Here is a 20,905-nt window from a genome sequence, read left to right on the forward strand (position 1 = left end):
CACAACAACTCATCAAATCATGATTATGACACTATCAATTAAATGATCAAATAAGAAGCAGATAATAATATAATAGTAAAACAATAATACATTAATGCACTAAACTTTTATAATCTACTTCGTAATAAAGATCAGCATGGCTAAACTTGAAACATAAGATGATAAGTATTTGTAAAATTAATGAGAATTTGTATATAATATGATGCCTAAATATGAAGTGATGAAGTCTCGGCTTGATATAAAACTTGTTAACAAGCAAAAAGTTAGAAAGTACTTTCAAATTTCACCAAAATCGTTTAATTGCCCGAATCCAAACGACTCGATAAAAAACCGATTTTTTGAAATCAAAAACAGACCCGAACCGTAATTTAGTAAACCCGAAATGAATACCGATCCGAATAATATTAAACCGTAGAAGAACCGAACCCATTAACGAGCCGAACCAGTTATAAACTTAACTAAAATAAAACTGAACCAAAAAAGAACCGAACCATTTCTAACCCGGAACCGTTTCCAACCCGAAACCATTTGAACCAGGATAAAAACCTTTTACGTCAAACTGTTAACAAACCACAACCTGTCTGCACCGAACCGTTTACTACCCAGACCGTTTACAACCCCAACCAATTTAAACCGCTCAAGAATAAACTAAAACTAAATCGAACCGATAATTATTTAAACGAACCAAACTGAAACCGACTCGTAAGACACTTGAACCGATTTCAAACCGACCCGATTTCAAAACGAACCGAAATCGAACTGTCAAACCGTTTTGACAGTACTACTTAAAATGGCTAAATATAAGGATATCTCTTCCTCTTCTTGTCTTATACTTGTATTCACTAATTTCAACAAAATAAGTCTAATTTTTTTGCTGTGAACAAAATAAGTCTAATTAAGATAGTGTTCTCTTTACCTGAATTTTACTTATCTCATTAGTGAACTTATTAGACTTTATTTTAACTTATCTGAACATATTAACACTTATCCTATAAGAACTATCAACTATTTTTTGACCTTAATAACTTATTGGACCTTACATACATAAGGTGTTATTAGACCTTACTATTTAGAATTTATTAGGCCTTTTTTAGCTCAACTTATTTTTACTTATTTTAGAAAAAATAAGTTCAGATTAGATCAGGTCAAATCAGATAAATTCAGATAAGAAAAAATAAGGTGAACTAAATAAGCCCTAATTCTCATCTTATCTAAGCTAATTAATCCTAACCCGAACCCTATTATTAATTCTTATATTATCTTATCTACTTACTAGCCCTTGTTTTATCTCACCTAAACTTATTAGGAGAGAGTAGTTAACAATAGTAGTTCCTCTTTTCTTGAGTGCGGGATGCAGATGTAGTATCGGATTACAAAAAGAATCATTTTCTTTATAGGCTTTATAGGCTAATCTATTGTAATAAGACAAGCACTCTTAGTTTAGTTCATTAGCATGCTGGACTCCATAACCTCTCTTAACTGTGCAAGAATAGGAAAAAAAATATATTGATGCCCAGAGGTTGGAGGTGAGTCTTAGTGGCATGGAAATATGAAATTTTTTGTGTAATTGTTGATGATCATGAAAATGATCAAGCTCCCAGCTCGGATGATGACTAGGCAGGTTGTTACAATTCTGTTATAACATAATTGGAAAGCTTATAATAGTTTATTTGCTTGTTATAGCTAGCAGAACTATATATACTTTTATTTCTACAGAAAACATTACTCATTCAATCAATATAAATTCTCCTTCTTCTTTTCTCTAGATTCTCTCTCAATTTTTGCTGTTCTTCACTGTAAATTTCATTATGGTATTAGAGCAGGAGAAAGAATTTCTTCGATCCTGTGGTTTCTTACAGTGAATCCAGTAAGTTTGACTCAATTACTTTTCCGCAATTCTACTCTGATTATAGTTCTTCAATCTGTTTATTTCATATTAATCAATAAATCGATCAATTTCTTGAAAATTCTGCTTGAATTTCTTAGTATATAGATTCAAATTTCTGCAGATTTAGTCATAGTCTTGAGAGTTTGAACAAATCTCTTTGATAATTTCTTTGATTGAATCAATCAATCATAATATTAGTCTATTTTCTAGCCAAATTGATTGAAAATGGCAGCAAATTCAACTTTTGTAACTTCTGATCCTACTTCACCTTATTACATAAATCCTTCGAAAAACACTACATAGTTTCTGAGAAATTTTCTAGAGAAGCCTTTGGAGAATGGAAGAGAAACATGGTTATTGCCTTAGAAACTAAGAATAAGATAGGTTTTATAGATGGAAGCTTACCAAAACCAGCAGAAACTGATCCTAATTGTGTAGCATGGAAAAGATGTGATGCTATAATCATTTCATACATTTTGAGATCTCTTGAAACTTCGATTGCTAGGAGTGTGCTATTTCTTAGTACTTCTTAAGAAATTTAGAAGGATTTGGAAGAGAGATTCTCTCAGACTTCAGGACCTCAACTGTATACATTGCAGCAATCTCTGGCAGATTTGAAACAAGGATCAGAAACTTCTATAACTGAGTTCTTTACTCGAACGAAAGCATATAGGATCATATTAACCAGATTAATCCATTGCCTACCTACAACAACTTAGGATGTATTTGTACACAGATTTTCTTGAAGCAGCAACAACTGGTTTAATTGTTGATAAAACTGGACAGTAAGTTTACTGCAGTTAGGACCAACATTCTGATGATGCACCCCTTGCCTAATATGTCTATGGCATATATATAAACTGCTCGTGTAAGAAGAAAAGCAGAGACATGCAAGTTTGGCAGATGAAAAGAATAGCAAAGCTATGGTGTTTGCAGCAAATTATAGGAAGAATAATTACAGGAACCAAGATCAAGGTTCTAAGATGACTTTTCAACAAACAATGGAAATAAGCTGGTAGTAGCTGGAATGAGGCCTTTCTGTGAACATTGCATAATTCCTGGTTATTCAATTGAGAAGTGTTACAAGCTTCATGGTTATCCACCTAATTTTGCTAAGGGAAGAGCAAAGAAAGTGGCCACTATTGCTTATGCTGACGAGGAGGAAGAATCAGATGATCATGTTACTCACATTTCACAAAACCACAAGTTCAACTGCATACTAAAAGCTTTACAATCTCAGAACATTGATGATCTTGTAGAATCACAGGCTCATATGGAAGGTACTTGCTTATTAACTTGTTCCAATGCAAAATGGATAGTTGATAGTGGTGCAATTAACCATATTTGTTCCAATTTACACCTATTTGAGTCATATAAGTGTTTTGACAAGAAACCAAATATAATTACCACTGCTGATGGAAAACATGTGACTGTAGAACACATAGGAGCAGTTCACTTTGATAATGGTATTACTCTACAGAATGTGTTACATGTCCCGGGGTTGAAATTCAACTTGATTTATACACATAGATTATGTAAAGATTTGGAATGTGAAATTGTTTTCACTTATGAAAAATGTTTGATTCAGGGACCAACTTTGAATCGGTTAGTGGTTCTTGGTAATATGGTGTCTGGCCTATATGCTGTTGATGGAAAGGAAGAGAAGCAAGTGTCTCAGGAAGAGAAAGTGGCAAACTCTGAATTGGTTAGTAGGACAGGTGATGATGCTAAACGTTGGCATCTTAGATTGGGGCACATGCCATTTAATAAGTTGTATATGGTTAATTCAGGCCTTGATAATAAAGTAGGTGGTGATATTGTGTGTCAAATTTGTCATAAGGCTAGACAAACTAGGAAACCTTTTCCTGAAAGTATGTCTAGGGCAGAAAGGTGCTTTGACTTGTTACATATTAATACATGGGGTCCCTACAAAGCTAAAACTCATGATGGTTTTAGTTATTTTCTCACTATTGTAGATGATTTTTCCAGACATACATGGACTTTTCTCATGAGAAATAAAAGTGATGCTACGAAGATTTTCATTGATTTGCTTGCTTTGATTAAGACATAGTTTGATAGAAATGTTAAGTGTGTCAGAACTGATAATGCTATAGAGTTATGTGAGGGAGATATTCTTCAAGTTTACAGAGTAAATGGCATTTTGCACCAAAAATCCTGTGTAGACACTCCACAACAGAACAGGATGGTGGAGAGAAATTATAGGCATTTGCTAGAAACTGCAAGAGCCTTATATTTTCAATCAAGAGTTCCTGTGAGTTTTTGGAGTGAATGTTTGTTGACAGCAACTCATGTGATTAACAGAATGCCTCTTAGTTCTGTAAAGTTTACTTCTCCATATGAGCTATTGCATGACAAGAAGCCAGTTCTGTCTCATTTGAAAGTTTTTGGATGCTTATGTTATGTTTCAACTTTGAAAACTGGTAGATCAAAATTTGATTCAAGGGCATCACCTTGTGTTTTGCTAGGATATCCACCTGATCATAAAGCTTATAAGGTGTTTGATTTGAATTCTAATAGGATAGTTATATCTAGAGATATAACATTCTATGAGAGGCATTTTCCTTTTCACTATGAAACCCAGAACCAAACCACAAATTAAATAACCCAATTTTCTTACCTATAAACACTTCATTTGACCTAAATACAGAATATGATATACCAGAACCTTTTCTTTTTGACAATGGTAAAGAAACTGATCACTAGATCATTCTTCAATCTCAAATTAAACCCCAGAAACACTTGTACCAGAAGTTCCTGTCCCTGTACCAGCAGTAAGACAATCTGATAGGCCTAGGAAGAGACCTAACTATCTAGATAGTTATGTTTGTGCAGCAGAAACTGTTAATGATCATTGGTGTAATATTGTTACTTTTGAAGTGCATCCTACTTCAATGAAGGCTTTGATTAACAAGACTACACAGGTTACAAAACCTGTTAGCTACCTAGAAGATACTTAAAATTCAGGTTGGGTGGAAGCTATGAAGAAAGAGATGCATGCATTGATAAGCAATGAAACTTGGGAGTTGGTGTCATTGCCTAACGACAAGAAGCCAATAGGGTGCAAATGGGTGCACAAAGTGAAACTCAAAGCAGATGGCAGTGTTGAAAGACTAAAAGCAAGATTGGTTGCTCAAGGATTTACACAAAAGTATGGGATTAATTACATGGAAACTTTTTCACCTGTTGTTAAAATGGCAACTATGAGATGCTTGTTGTCAATTGCAGCAAGTAAGAAGTGGATTTTGTATCAGCTAGACATCAATAATGCCTTCTTACATGGAGATTTAATTAAGGAGGTCTGCATGAAAGTTCCTCAGATAATTTAGTTTGTAAGCTAAAAAAGCCTCTTTATGGACTTAAATAAGCTTCAAGGCAATGGTTTGCCAAGCTCAATACTGAACTGAAGAAAATGGGTTATAAACAATCAAAGAATGACTATTCTTTGTTCATTAAAAGACTGGAAGAGAAGGTTACTTATGCTGTGGTGCATGTTGATGATATTATAGTCACTGTTTCAGATGAGGAAGAAATTAAGAGGTTTAAAGATCATTTGCATTCTGTTTTCAGCATTAAAGATGTGGGTATCTTAAATTATTTTTTAAGCATTGAAGTGTCTCATCTTCAGGAAAGAATAGTTATGACTTAGAAGAAATTCACAAAGGAGTTATTTCTGGAATGCAATATAGATGTATCTAAAGTTGCTAAGACTCCATTGTCAGCAAATGTGAAACTCTTGGCTGATGAAGGTGATTTGTTGTAATCTGATCATGAACATTATAGGGAATTAGTTGGAAAACTAAATTTTATGTCACACCCAAGGCCAGATCTCTCATTCTCTTCAAACCTTAAGTCAGTTTATGCAACAACCAAGGTTAAATTATCTCATGTGAAGGCTTTAATTATGTTCTGAGATACACATCTCACACTATGGGTCAAGGTATCATGTTGTATGCTACTGATCAGATAACTTTGACAGCCTACTCAGATTCAGATTGGGCAGCCTGTCCAAACACAAGAAGGTCAGTGACATGATATGTACTGCTACTTGGGAAATCTCTAGTATCTTGGAAGTCCAAGAAACAATCTACCATTTCTAAAAGCTCAAGTGAAGCAGAGTATAGGGCCATGGCAGCTACAGCTTCAGAGACAACTTGGCTTGTCAGGCTGCTAACAGAGTTAGGTGTATTGAATCTGAAGCCAGTTACTCTTTTATGTGACAATTAAAGTGCTATACATATAGGAAAAAATCTTGTCTTTCATGAACGCACTAAGCATATAGAGATTGATTGTCATTTCACAAGGGATACAATCACTACTACAAATACCGTTGTTTCTCGACGTTTTTTTTGCTATATTTTTTACGGTTAAAAGCATCGAAAAACAATTTCTCGACGCTTTAGAAAAGTGTCGAGAATTTGGCCATCGAGATTTCTTGACACATAAAAGCGTCGAGAATCTCGACGCCTGGAAAAAGTTCGACACTTAAAATAGTCGTGTATCTCGACACTTTATGACGTCATTATAGAGAATATTGACACTTTACTGCGTCGGTATATGTTTTTCGCGGTATAATCATTACATATGCGGGAATGCATATTGACAATGAAAAGCGTCGAAATTATTTTCCCTCTCAAAAAAAAAAATCAAATATTTAGGCCTATTGAGATAGTTCCAAGAACTCACAACAATATTAAACTCGATCCTAAAAATCATAGGTGATTTCAACAGACCAATGCAAGAGCAAAAAAATACGACCGCTGAGCATCTCTTCACCAAAAAGATTGTTCTGTATGAAAACAGTTATAGCAAATTTTGCACAAGATAAACTTTACTAAAAAAAAACTTATACAAAATATGTCAAAATCAAGTGAAAATCCTGCTACTAAACCAGATTTTAACTAAAAAAAATCCAAATTATTATTAAATAGTAAATTCACCCAATTGAATTGTCAATCAAACAACAAAGTTCTTAAACACTAAATTGCCAAAAACAAACAAAATTAAACCGAAAACATAAAAGTCGATGAAATTTATACCCAAATAATGGGGAAAAAATAGTAATTTAAACAAGAGAGAATATACTCGCGTGTAATGGTGATAATTAGCTTCATGACATCGAGGTTAGTGCATGAAAAGTTGATGAAAAATCACAATCCATCTCTGCTTTTTCCATTTTCATCATCCATGATATATCAAGTGAGATCTTTTAAAAAAAAATGAAAAAAAATTAAGAAATTAACACCCTAAAATCAGAATCCTTGATAAATAAGAGGAAAAAAAAAAACCTTGATAAACACAGATTAGAGAAAATACCCAAATTAAAATACAAAATTATAGAATTATACCTGAAAACAAATCAAAATGAGTGAAGTTAGGAGTAAACTACATACAATAGAAGACTAATGTAACACTCTAGAAATTCCTTTCCCTTAAAATACATGTTTTGCCCTTTCAAAATATGAAATAGGAAATTCCAAGACATTACCGCCACCGTGAAAATGGCTAAGGCAATATCAAAGACACACAGCGGAAGACTCTCTTTAAAACCATTCAAAACAAATCAACTTAAAAAGTCAAATCAAACGAAAGTAAAGTCAAACAAAGCCAACCTACAACTTGGAACCATTATAGTCCCTTAATAAAACCGATATAAAATATTTGAAAACCTTTGCGCTAGTCTCACAAGCAAAATATATAGTAATTAAAGCAACAATCCGCATCATATTCTTATGAAAACTATATATGATTCGTTCTTCACTCATGCCCATCATGAATATGCTTCATCACCTGAAAAGCTTCTCTTTACTTTGTCCCTACTACTCCCCTTTAGAAATGGGTCGTCGTAGGGCCAAGATAAAGACAAGGCCAAACAAACACACAACACACAATCAGCAATGCTAAGTACATAAGCGTAAACAATACACACTAACATGCTTTAACCCTATCAACACACAACTTACGTTGATGCACCTGTTTTCAAGCACACAACACAACCAACAAAGAAATGGACAAATAAATTGCTTAATTAATTTGATTACGCATCGAACTGGTTTCCCACCAATTCCCTGCCCCAAGTAAATCGAGGTAAACTACACCGGGAGCTAACCGGGTAGGCAAATGCCACATGAAGTGACTGGACGTCATGCACATAATAATAATAAAAAGGAAAATACAGCGTCTTGTAATCCCAGTAGAAGTCATGGTTAAAAATAAAACCCCATAACCCCCCCCATATGTCCATACTCGAGGTATATACGTTCCAAGAGTTTTGGTGCGTAATCTCTTTCACTTTACGTTGTTTACACATTTTTAGACTTGGTGACGACTCTTAAACCATAACACAATAAACCATAATAAATCATTCAAACAATCAAACATACCAATTTAATTCTTAAATATATAATTAGTGACCACATAATTTAATGTTGAATCCTTTTTAAACTACCTCGATGTTAAATAACACCGACCTTAAGTGCATAAAGCACCGCAAATCCTATCCCTCGGTGTTTAGAACACCTTAAGTTCACATAGGCACCACACAATATTTTATTCCTGTGTACTAAGACACTTGATAGCTCAATCCTCATGCTTAAAGCATCAATAAAAATAATATGAACTACAATAAAATTCCCTTTTTTATATTCTAAACCAATTTAAACATTTAGTTTAATTAATCATGCTCTCAATCATGCCAATAAATAAAGTGTAGTTCATAATCAACATGCCAATATAATTAATTCCATTATTAATCCATCATAAATAATTCACATCATAAATCAACCACCAACATCAATCCAATCACCCATTCCAATTCACACCTAACATGATATTACCATGGAATTAATAATAACAAAACCTAACATGCTTCTATATATACACCTAAATAATTACCGAGTACGCGAACGTACCTTGAATATGATCTCAAAATCGTCACGAATACACAAAATCACTCACTTGAAAATCTTCTACAACCCAAAATTACAAAGAGACATTAATACCTGCTAAATATAAATTTCTAGCAATATATACACTCTTTAAATCACTTATAAGCCCTCTAAAACAAGCTGAAAATTAATTTAAAACCCTTACTTTTATTCCCAATTAATGGGTAATTAAAAATCCATTCAAGAAACACAATTTTAACCTTTATATAAAAATTCCAGCTTTATAGAAACATGTAAAATTGCTGTAATTACTTTTTAAAACATCTAATTCATTAGTTTCAATCACCTACAATCGATTTCCATCAACACACATTAATCTAGAAACCTAGGGTTTTCAAATTAGGGCTTTTTAATTCAAAAACTGAATCTGAAAATTATATACATAATAATTATAATCAAACATCATAAAAATCATCACAAAACCCAAAAATAATAATTGAATCAAGGCTAGAATAATTTTAAAACGAAAGAAGAGTTTTTTTTTTTTTTTAAAAAAAGACACACGCACAACAAGGGGGAGCGGAAAACCTTATAAGATATTTTAAGAGCTTGTGTCATTGACTTCCAAGGGGGATGGGAAGATAGCTTGGACTTAATTGAATTTTCTTATAACAATAGTTACCACGCAAGCATTGGCATGGCTCCATTTGAGGCATTATATGGAAGGAAGTGTCGCAGCCCTATATGTTGGAATAGCATAAGTGAAACAATGATCTTAGGGCTTCAAATGATTGAGGATACAGTTAAGCAGGTAAAAAAAATTCAAGCTAAGATTCAAGCGGCGCAAGATCGCCAAAAGAGCTATGCAGATTTAAAGCGTAGAGAGGAAGAGTTTGAGGTTGGTGACAAAGTATTACTAAAGGTGTCACCTATGAAAGGTGTCATGAGATTTGGGAAGAAAGGAAAGCTTAGCTTAAAGTATATTGGCCCATATGAAATATTACATAGAGTAGGCAAGGTAGCTTATAGGTTGGCCTTACCTATGGAACTAAGTAAAGTGCATGATGTATTTCATGTATCTCGGTTAAGAAGGTATATACCTGACAAGTCATGCGTGCTACAACCCGAAACAATTTAGTTAGATCTTGACAGTAAAAACTACTAGAAATAGGCCGTTTTCCAACGGAATCGTTCCGACGGACCTAAATTCCGTCGGAAAATTCGAACTTTCCGACTGAATTAGGGTCTGTCAGAAAATTCCATCGGAAAAGGTAGGTTACGATGGAAAATCTGTCGGAATTCTTGCGATGGAAATAAATTCCCTCGGAACTATAGGCTTTCGACGGAATATTCCGTCAGAAAGTTAAATTTCCGACGAAATTAAAATCCGTCGAAATTTTCCGACGGAATATTCCCTCGGAAATCCCAAATATTCAGACGGATTATTATTCCGTCGGAAATTTCCAAAGGAATTTCCGTCGGAATCTTATTTAAAAAAAAAAACATAAAAACCCGGAAACCCTAATCCCCCCCCCCCCTTTCATTTCTCTTTTCTTTCTCCTCTCTTTTGCCTTTTTTCCCTTTCTCTCTCCTCTCCTCCTCTTCTCCTTCCTCCTTCTTCTCCCCGTAATCTCTCTCCTCCTTCCTCCACTGATCTCTTCTCCTTCTCCTCTCTATTTTCGATTGGCTTCTCCTCCTCCTCCTTTTCTCTTCTCTCTCATCAACCACAACTAGCACCAGCCCAACGTAACCTACCTTTTCCGACGGAATTTTCTGACAAACCCTAATTTCGTCGGAAAGTTCCAATTTTCCGACGGAATTTAGGTCCGTCAGAACGATTCCGTTGGAAAACGGCCTATTTCTAGTAGTTTTTACTGTCAAGATCTAACTAAATTGTTTCGGGTTGTAGCACGTATGACTTGTCAGGTATATACCTTCTTAACCGAGATACATGAAATACATCATGCACTTTACTTAGTTCCATAGGTAAGGCCAACCTATAAGCTACCTTGCCTACTTTATGTAATATTTCATATGGGCCAATATACTTTGGGCTAAGCTTTCCTTTCTTCCCAAATCTCATGACACCTTTCATAGGTGACACCTTTAGTAATACTTTGTCACCAACCTCAAACTCTTCCTCTCTACGCTTTAAATCTGCATAGCTCTTTTGGCGATCTTACGCCGCTTGAATCTTAGCTTGAATTTTTTTTACCTGCTTAACTGTATCCTCAATCATTTGAAGCCCTAAGATCATTGTTTCACTTATGCTATTCCAACATATAGGGCTGCGACACTTCCTTCCATATAATGCCTCAAATGGAGCCATGCCAATGCTTGTGTGGTAACTATTGTTATAAGAAAATTCAATTAAGTCCAAGCTATCTTCCCATCCCCCTTGGAAGTCAATGACACAAGCTCTTAAAATATCTTATAAGGTTTGAATAGTCCTCTCAGTTTGTCCATCTGTGGCCGGGTGAAATGATGTAGTCATCTTTTGTGTTGTACCAAAGTTTTCTTGAACACTCTTCCAAAACTTCGAGAGAAACCTAGAATCTCTATCAGACACAATATCCTTTGGAACTCCATGTAACCTCACAACATTTTTGATGTAAGCTTTTGCAAGTTGCTCCATCTTCTAGGTCTTCTTCATTGGTATGAACACTGCAAATTTAGTAAGCCTATCCACCACGACCCAAATGGTATCATTCCCATTCTTCGACTTTGGGAGGCAAGTCACACAGTCCATTGAAATACCCACTTCCATCCAGGAATTTCCAATGATTGCAAGGTTTCTTACGCTCTATCTTCACTCTTTAGCAAGTTAGACACTTTGCTACAAATTTCGTAACTTCATTCTTCATTCTAGGCCACCAATACATCTTTTTCAAATCTTTGTATAGCTTATCCCTCCTAGGTGTACTGAGTATGGTGTATTGTGACCTTCTTCCATCAATTTTCTCTTTACTTCTTCACGCTTATGAGGTACACACCATCTACCTTTGTACTTTAAACTTCCACCTTCATGAATTATGAAATTTGTAGCCTTCCCTTGCCTTATTTTCTCACGAATCTTATCCAACTTAACATCTCCTGCTTGGTTCTCTCTTATCTCATCAAATATTGTTGGTTGAATACTCAGATTCGCAAGTATACTCGTTGGTGCTCCCCATTCTACCACTTCTAAGTTCATTTTCCTCATTTCCCTACACAACTCATCAACCGCTATCAAAGTGTTCAGTCCATGACTGGTCTTACGACTTAGAGTGTCTGCAATTACATTTGCTTTCCCCTCATAGTATTAGTATGTTCAAGTCGAAGTCCTTTGTAAATTCTAACTATCTCCTTTGGCGAGAGTTTAGGTCTCTTTGGGTGAAAATGTACTTCAAACTTTTATGGTCTGTGTAAATCCTACAATTTACCCCATACAAGTAATGCCTCCAAATCTTTAGTGCAAAAATGATTGCAGCTAATTCTAAGTCATGAGTATAGTAGTTTACTTCATGAGGTTTCAACTGTCTTGATGCATATGCAATCACCTTCTCATTTTGCATAAGCACATATCCCAGACCATTCTTGGATGCTTCACTGTATACATCATAAATTCCACTATCATCTAGCAGTGTAAGCACTGGTGCTGTAATCAACTTTTGTTTCAAGAGTTGGAAAGCTTCCTCACACTTCTCATCCCACTCAAATTTCTTGTCCTTCTTCATTAGAGAGGTCATAGGCTTAGCAATCTTAGAAAAGCCCTTCACAAAACGCCTATAATACCCTGCTAAACCTAAGAAACTCCTAAGTCAAACACCGTCTTTGGTGTAGGCCATCCTTTCACTGCCTCAATCTTTGCTGGATCTACTTTTACTCCATCCTTGGACACAAAATGATCTAGAAATTCTACTTTCTCCAACAAAAACTCACACTTACGGGGTATTACAACTAATATAAATGAATTGTCGATTGACTTCAATTAGACTAATAAAACGAGATGTGAAAAAAAATTAAATCTGCGATTAATGCCTAACTGACTTGAGATTTTCCGATCTTGTGATGATACAGAGTAAAAAAATTCATTAACCAAATAATTTAGGAGCAAAGAATGGAAATTTGAGGATGGATTGAGACTGGTGACTACTAAGAGAGTAGAGGAGAGAGAATCGAAGATGAGAGGGTGGCGGTTGAGATGAAGGATTGAAAGGAGATAACCCTAAAACGTTGGCTACAAGGTATATCACGTGCAAGGTACGTGACTATTTTTATGTTTTTGACGCGGAAAGTAGACAAGAAAGTCAAATGACGCTTAAAAACGTCGAAAAAACACGGGATCCTAAATTTAACTATGACGGTCTTTCCTAGCGTCGAGGGTATAGCGTTGAGATTATATGCATTTTGTAGTAGTGAGTGTTAGAAGGGTTGATTTAGCTATCCTATACTCCTACAGCAGAACACTAAGGCTTTGGGTTCAAGTCAGCATAACAAGCTCAAGTCAAAGCTAGGCATGTATACTGATACCATCCCTAGCTTGAGGGGGGATGTTGATGATCATGATGATGATCAAGCTGCGAGCTTGGATGATGACTAGGCAGGTTGTTACTATTCTGTTATAATAGAATTGGAAAGCTTGTAATAGTTTATTAGTTTGTTACAGCTAGCAAAACTATATATACTTGTATTTCCACGGAAAACATTATTCATTCAATCAATACAAATTCTCCTTCTTCTTTTCTCTAGATTCTCTCTCAATTTTTGCTGTTCTTCACCGTAAATTTCATTAGTAATTGAATCCGATGTCTTCAAGATGTTTATAATACGTAGATAATAAGACAAGATTGGAAGTACAATATAATACTGAATATGTATCTATTTTTATCTGAACTCATATATATGTAAGTCAATGAATATTTTTGTTTGAACTTAATTATGTATTAGAAGTAAAATTGAACAAATTACAAATATAATGGCACGGTGGTGCAGTTAGTGACACGTATATATTTTGGTTTGGAAGAAATTATAAGTTTGGCCACTCATTCTTTTTCACGTTCTTGGTGTTACCTTGAAGAACTCATCAGGGGTGCACCAATTGATTTATCCGTTGGACTGCAGTGTGCTATGCATGCATGCTCGTTTCATGCAGTGGTATGCGTAAGCGGTTTAAACGAAGCTAATCAACCTATTATGAGAGTGTTGACAAGCATGTACATTAATAATGTTTAATCTCTTAAATAATCCTTCGACAAATAAACGTACAAAGATTCCACATCAATACTTTGAATGGTTTTTCACTTTAATGCTAATGCTACTGAATTTGTGTTTTAATAAGTGTTATACTTATCAAATGTGGTCGTGTTTTAATAAGTGTTACACTTTGTTTTTTAGAAAAAAGCTACTCTTTTAATCTTATATCTTTCTCCTCTCATGGTCCCACCCAAACTCACTACTACTTTCTTTTGTTATTCCGTATTTCTTTCCTCTCACATTCATCACTTTTTATTAAACTATTAACATCACTATTTTTCTTTTATAATTTTTTAATAACCAAAGTACCTCACTTACCTCTTATTTTATTTAAGTCAATTAAATTGCTTAAAATTATGTGTCGGTCAAAGTGTAACACTTATTAAAATACGGAGGGCGTATGTTTGGTTGACTTTTTTTAACAGTGTCATATTATTTATTATAGATTAGATCAGGAAAAAATAAATTCAAGCAAAAAAACTACAGTATTGTTTTATTTGCGATTTTTTTATTGCTATAAAAAATATAAGTAATAAAATAAATTACATATTTAGAAAATAGTGCGTCTTCTGTGCGGATTGGCAGTGGCCACACTGTGTGCCTGCTTGGAAAAAAAAAAGTACTCCTATAACACAAAAAGAGTAACCCTTTAGTCCCTTTTTATACTTATTATTATTGAATAACCCATAAATTGAAACGGAGGTAGTATTTGGAAAAAACACATTAATATATATTTTATAAGACCTTATTTAATATTTATTTTTCGAATTCCTTATTATAGATTAAGTACATAAAGGTCAAAATTTAGTTAAATTAGACAATCAAATCAAATCGGAAAAAAATAAATTTATATTAAATTAGATAAACAGAAATAAGATGAACTAAACATAACCTAAAATATTGCCAAATTCCTCGAGTACCCCTAGTTGCTCCTTTGACAAAAAAATTCTTACGCACCGTCTAGTTTATTTAAAATTCAAACAACACCGATGCACGTAAAATGGAACAAGGGTTAGCAGGGGATGCTGGTCTATCTACACCAATAACAATAACTAGTCATTCTTTATCAATCATTTAAATCAAAACAAGGGTAAGCAGGGGAATAGAAAAAGAATTGCTGATTGAACAAATTTGTAGCACACTATAGTTCGTAAATTATAACTTGGTTCTCATTTATTTTTATTTTTTTTCCAGTTGATGATATTGATCTTGTGGATTTGGCAACTGCTTTACCTTATCTTACCATAATGTTAACAGTAATCATTTTTTATTCCAGTTTATGATTATTGTTGACACATCATTATTATTTCAGCTCTTGATCAGAAATTGATACGAAGTTTTAGAACATATGAATTTTTTCTTAACAAAATTTATGAATAAAAAGATAACGTTAAGGCATCATTAAAACACTTCAAAAAGACAAAAACAAAGTGGATATCATTGAGTTTCTTCAGAAGTAGGTGTACAACGTGTAAATATTTAAAATATAAGGGCACATCATAGAAAAACCCTAATAATTTTCTCTTAAAGTATTATTACAAAGATTCCCCCTAGATACTCACTCTTTACTTTTTATATAGGTAAGACCATAAGATATATATACTGTAATTCTCCAACCAACGTAAGATTAACTAGTACGTACTTAGTATAATATTATTTTCAGCATCAAATAATCACTTTCAATCTTCCTAGCATACTGGTTTGCTTTCTTCAATTCCTTCCACATAGACATAACTTCATTCTTGAGTTCCTGCTTCTCTTGCATAAGCCCCATTATAATGTCAATAACATTGGGGTCTTCCATGTCCACCCACTTAGAATATTTGTAGCCCCTCCTTTTAGAGTCTGAATCATAGTCAAGGCAAGCAAGGAACCTTCTACCAGGGTTATCTTTTGTCCAAGCCCTGCTCTTAGACAGCAACAAACCACAGTGACATCTACTTCCTGAGTTGCTCAGCCTTGACATGTTTAAGTTTCAAAAAAAAAAAAAAATTTACTCGATTTTCCTTGATACTATTGAAATGTTGCTTGTGAATTTATATATATTTTTTTATTTATTTTTTTTCTCCAATTTGATGCAGGGTCTGATTGTTGAAGATGGTAATGGGGAAGTATATATATGAAAGAACTAATTAGTCCAACGGCTACTTTGTAACAGAAACAAGAATTGAAAATCACCAAATATTAGTACCCTCTGTCATTATGTCAGCAATTTTTTTATTTTTTTTTTTATTTTTTTTTTTTTGCAAATGGTAACCTGTTATAGTAGGTGATTTTTGGGTTGAGTACTCTAAGTGCAACTTTTAAAACTTGAGTACCTTAACTGCAACTTTTGGCAAATATTAGTACCTTGCTTTTGTATTTACTCTTAAGCCATGTATTGTTGTGTAGCTGTGTACTACAATACAAAATATTAAGCCAACAAATTAGTATTTACACTTTATATCTACCATTGGCAACTATAGTGATTATACATTTCAATGCATATATACGTAGCAGAGACTCATAATCCATAAAATCTGTGTAGCTAACTTAAGCTTCTTTCACTAGGCTAGATCTAGCACTCAAAATCCATCCTGTCCTAGGACATAACAGCTTGAGACATTCGATCTGCAACTCGACAATTGAATCACATCTAGCTAGACACTCGATCAGTAGAACAATCAAATTAGAGTAACGCGACATGAGAAAGTGAGACAGCTAACCAGGATGACATCTACAATGTATTGCACGATAATTGCAGGACAGACGTTGAGCTTGCTACTCACACCTTCTTCACCTACACGGCTACACGCACGAATTTGATGCATAACATTATTGCATAAATTAGTCCCTACATTCAGTGGAGGTAGCAAAATTCTCTGTTCTAAATCAACAAAATGTAACATTCTAATTAACCACTGTTTACATTTTCTTTCCCTCCTCCATTTTTCTCATACTAAATATTTAAGGGTTCAGCCCATTATGCCAAAAGTGTACTAGCGCTTGTAAACATTGGGTTTGGCCCAAATATTATCTTTTGTTGTCTGGCCCAATTTTGGGTTTTGTTTGTAGTTCTTAAGAGAAGCTTTGAGGGGTGTTTAATTAAGTCCTAAACTTAGGCTCCGTTTGGTACGGCGTAAAACATTTTCACTGAAAAGTGTTTTTCCATTTTACATTGTTTGGTTTGGTGCAAAACATTAAAATGTAAAACTTGGGGTGGAAAATCATTTTCCACCCTATTGAAAACATTTTCCCCCCAATTTAGAAGGAAAACATTTTCCATCACAAGTGAAGGGAAAACATTTTCCATCACAATTGAATTTTCAGTTCAACCAAACAATGGAAAATGCTTAAAATGGAAAATCATTTTCCATTCAACCAAACAACGGAAAACTTTTTTAAAAATGAGTTTTCCATTGTAAAATGATTTTCATGGAAAACCATTTTACATTGAAAATGTTTTACACCCTACCAAACGGACCCTAGTCATTTGCTATAATAAGCTAAAGACTTATTTTGATGATAATTAGCTAGCAATTAAGTTCATGTCACTGAGTGTATCCGGTGATAAGGTTCATAAATATAATTGTATAGACACGTTCATGTATGGCAATGGTTGTAGTTATGCCATAATTTATGTCAATGAATGTAATTTTACCTCTAAGAAATGTTGTCAAGATTTTGAGACATACACCACCTAAAATATCCTATATTTTAAGTATTCACAAAATTGTTAAGGGGGTGTTTGCAAGGAGGAAAAAAACATTAAGAAAGGGGAAAAGGGTAAAAGGAAAGCAACAACACACCCTTATTTCTCCTAAGGTTTTATTAATTTTTTTTTTCTTTTTTTTTTTAAATGGAAAGGGAAATTCATCTACCCTTTAGTCCATGTACATCAACCACCACCATTGCACTATTCTCCATCTCTCATATTTTAATACGGATCCAAATCTACAAAAAAGAGCGTATAGTTAAGTACATTAGTTGTATGTGATTAATAAACTAAAAGTAGGTACAAGTAGGATGCATCGATCTTTTCAAATCCAAGAGGAAAGCGCGGTAAACTGTAATAAAGTAATACAATATAGCTTAAAAAGACAACGGCGGAAAATAAAGCTTGACATGTAAACGATTAACCATATTATTTTGATTCAATTAATATCACAAAATTTAAGCATAAATTATTCAATTCTTTAACTTGAGCTTCACCGTACCCATAAGAATTGAAGGAAAAAGTTGTATATATACCTTGATATGTAAATGGTAATGCATTCAACAAAGCTAATTGAATCAAATAAAAGTCAAACATATTCGAACAGAGCTAATTGAACCAAATAAAACTTAAATGCATTGAACAAATCTAAATGAATAAAATGAAAGTCATATGCATTCAACAAAGCAACATTAATACACCGAATATAAATGAACATTTGTATTAAGACCACAATAATCTAATTCTAACCACGTGCTTGGCAGCTTCCTTGTCTTCAGAAGACAAAATTACCGACATCTTAATTATATAATTAGTATAATACACTTTGTAGTTTTTACCTTAATGGGCAGTAGGGTGGGAAGAATTGGAAGAAGGAATTCCATTGTTTGTCAATGGGGCATGCACGTCACTTGATTAACACCTAAACTATTACTTACCTCCATTTTTTTTTTAGTTAACATGTATTCCTTTTTAGCAAGTTTTTTTCAGTTGACCCGTTTTCTTTTTGGGTAAGATTTATACTTTGCATTTACTAGCTACCTCTCTCACTCTCTCACCTCTCCTTAATATGTGTACCTAAATTAAACGTGGCAACTAAATAGAAACGGAGGAAGTATTGTTCTAGATTTTTTGTGTTAATCAATTATAACTTTAATTAGCATGATCTGAGAAGGTTCGCAATTTAATTAAGCGACTAAATAGGTAGAGTAATGAAGATTTAGAGAAGAAAGTCAACCATTGCATGCACCGCCGAATATAATCATAATATGGTCTCAACTCGCATGCACGTAACGCTGTTGCCAACTGCCTTGTACTACAAGCACACCAATTGTTCCTTAAAAAAGTGGCAAATATCATAATTTGTCAATTTTGTAAACGAATAATATGCACTCAAGTACACGCTAAGAACATGAGTCATGCATATGCATGGAGGTGATATTAAGAAAATAGTTACATCTCTTTATTGAAAAGTAGGAAAAAAATTACAAGATTAAAGGTTAAAAAACAAGCTACACTAAAAGTGGAGATTATATATGGTTGAATTTATAGTATATCATCATATGGAAAATAAATTAACAATAATAGCTATTCTAGACTACATTTTGAAAAGGTGGTTTTAAAGAATGTGAAAACGTTTACCTTTTAATTAAGAGTGTTATTTGTCTAAGCCATGTTGTTATTGTTAAAGTCATCATTCCAAGCTTACTATATATGAGGATGGATAACCTTACAAAATACTTCCTAGGTTTCTATTTTAACTTTACTTTTTCTCTAGTGTTTTGGTAGAGACAATACTTTGAAATTAAAGGCAACGTAAAAGCTAATTGTCCAACAAGGCCTAAATAATGTTAGTAGCACTTGATGATGATGAATTGATGATGCATACTCCTTGTTTTGAGAGAACTATGTATACTCTCGTTACTTACAATATGATGATGCATACTCCTAGAGGCAACCAACAATTTAATCTACCCGGCCATTTATGGTTCATTTTTCACAACGAATTTCAACATAAGAAATCTATTACTTTAATTTATAAATCTACATATTCCGAAATAAATCCTGTTAAAATAAGATGAATTTTAAAGAGGGAGAAAATATTATTCTACATCATACTCCTTGATCACATACTCCTTGAGGGAAATGTAAGAGGCCAAACCAAGGTTAAAATTACACGTTAAGATACTATACAATGCACATTTTTTTTATGAAGAACTATACATAACACATACAAGAATGTATATATCTAGCTGGAAGGGGAAATATAAGAGGTAGTAAAATTAAACACGATTGTTTAACATGTTAACAATTTTCTCCATTTTGTTAGAAGTCAAAATCCCAACCTAAAAATCCTAGAATATAAGCAACTTTTCATGTTTTTTCAATGTCAACCAAGTATACACTTAATCAAATTTGCGTAAAGCATAGAAGTAATGTGACACAACACAATAGAATGCATATATGCTATATATGTTGGAAAAGCAAGCATTAATTCTTGCTTACTTTTGAATGGAGAAAGAATCGAACAGGTTGAATATTGAAGCATGCATGCACACGGTGTGCGTACCACTAGTCCAGCACGATGAGCCACTAGTTTGTACAAATTTTCAATCACGTAACAAGCGAAAACCTTATCTTTAAATTTACAAATTGACGCCACATCATCAATATTCCCTTTTATCTCTCCTTTCACACGAATTTAACTTTCACCCTAAGTTTAGAATTATGGAAAGTTGTGATGGTTAAGTTCCTCTAGAATTACATACACTATTGATTACTCGTACTACTTACTCTATTTTATTATAGATTGTATTGTAATTTTCCCTACTCTCAAAACAATTTTTGTTTGAAGGACATCAAAAGAATTTTCTTAATACATGAGAAAAACCCAAACGTAACCTTAGAAAAGAAACGAAGGGAGTAAAGCTTAAATCAAACATTAATTGTTTTCTTTCCAAAAAAAAAAAAGTCGAACGTTAATTACACTTGATTTAAGTGGGCTTGCCCCAGTTTCTCTAAATGAGAAACATTGATGTTTCTCAAACATGGCAAATTAGTAATTAAAACAAACTTTATTAATAATCTATAGGAAAAATTGATTTTAATAATCCCAACTTTAACCGATTTTCTTTTAATAATCCCAACTTTTGATTATTATATAATAATCCCAACTTATATTGA

General features: G+C 33.6%; 3 protein-coding genes across 3 annotated transcripts; 1 reads left to right on the forward strand and 2 right to left on the reverse strand.

Moving 5' to 3' along the window:
- The first annotated feature begins 2,915 nt into the window (after positions 1-2,915).
- On the forward strand, positions 2,916-4,866 carry LOC110735924. Its single transcript, XM_021916098.1, has 3 exons — positions 2,916-3,778; positions 3,968-4,329; positions 4,643-4,866. Exons 1-3 carry the CDS (start codon positions 2,916-2,918, stop codon positions 4,864-4,866), a joined length of 1,449 nt encoding a protein of 482 aa, XP_021771790.1.
- Positions 4,867-11,498: 6,632 nt separating this feature from the next.
- LOC110735925 lies at positions 11,499-12,521 on the reverse strand. Its single transcript, XM_021916099.1, has 3 exons — positions 12,185-12,521; positions 11,717-12,063; positions 11,499-11,600 (listed from the first exon to the last, which is right to left on the reverse strand). Exons 1-3 carry the CDS (start codon positions 12,519-12,521, stop codon positions 11,499-11,501), a joined length of 786 nt encoding a protein of 261 aa, XP_021771791.1.
- Positions 12,522-14,997: 2,476 nt separating this feature from the next.
- Positions 14,998-15,994, reverse strand: LOC110735926. The gene is made up of 2 exons (XM_021916100.1): positions 15,706-15,994; positions 14,998-15,062 (listed from the first exon to the last, which is right to left on the reverse strand). Exons 1-2 carry the CDS (start codon positions 15,992-15,994, stop codon positions 14,998-15,000), a joined length of 354 nt encoding a protein of 117 aa, XP_021771792.1.
- Between the last annotated feature and the right edge of the window lie 4,911 nt (positions 15,995-20,905).

This window comes from Chenopodium quinoa, unplaced genomic scaffold (assembly GCF_001683475.1).
Source record: "Chenopodium quinoa cultivar QQ74 unplaced genomic scaffold, ASM168347v1, whole genome shotgun sequence".
In the NCBI taxonomy this organism is placed as follows: domain Eukaryota; kingdom Viridiplantae; phylum Streptophyta; class Magnoliopsida; order Caryophyllales; family Amaranthaceae; genus Chenopodium; species Chenopodium quinoa.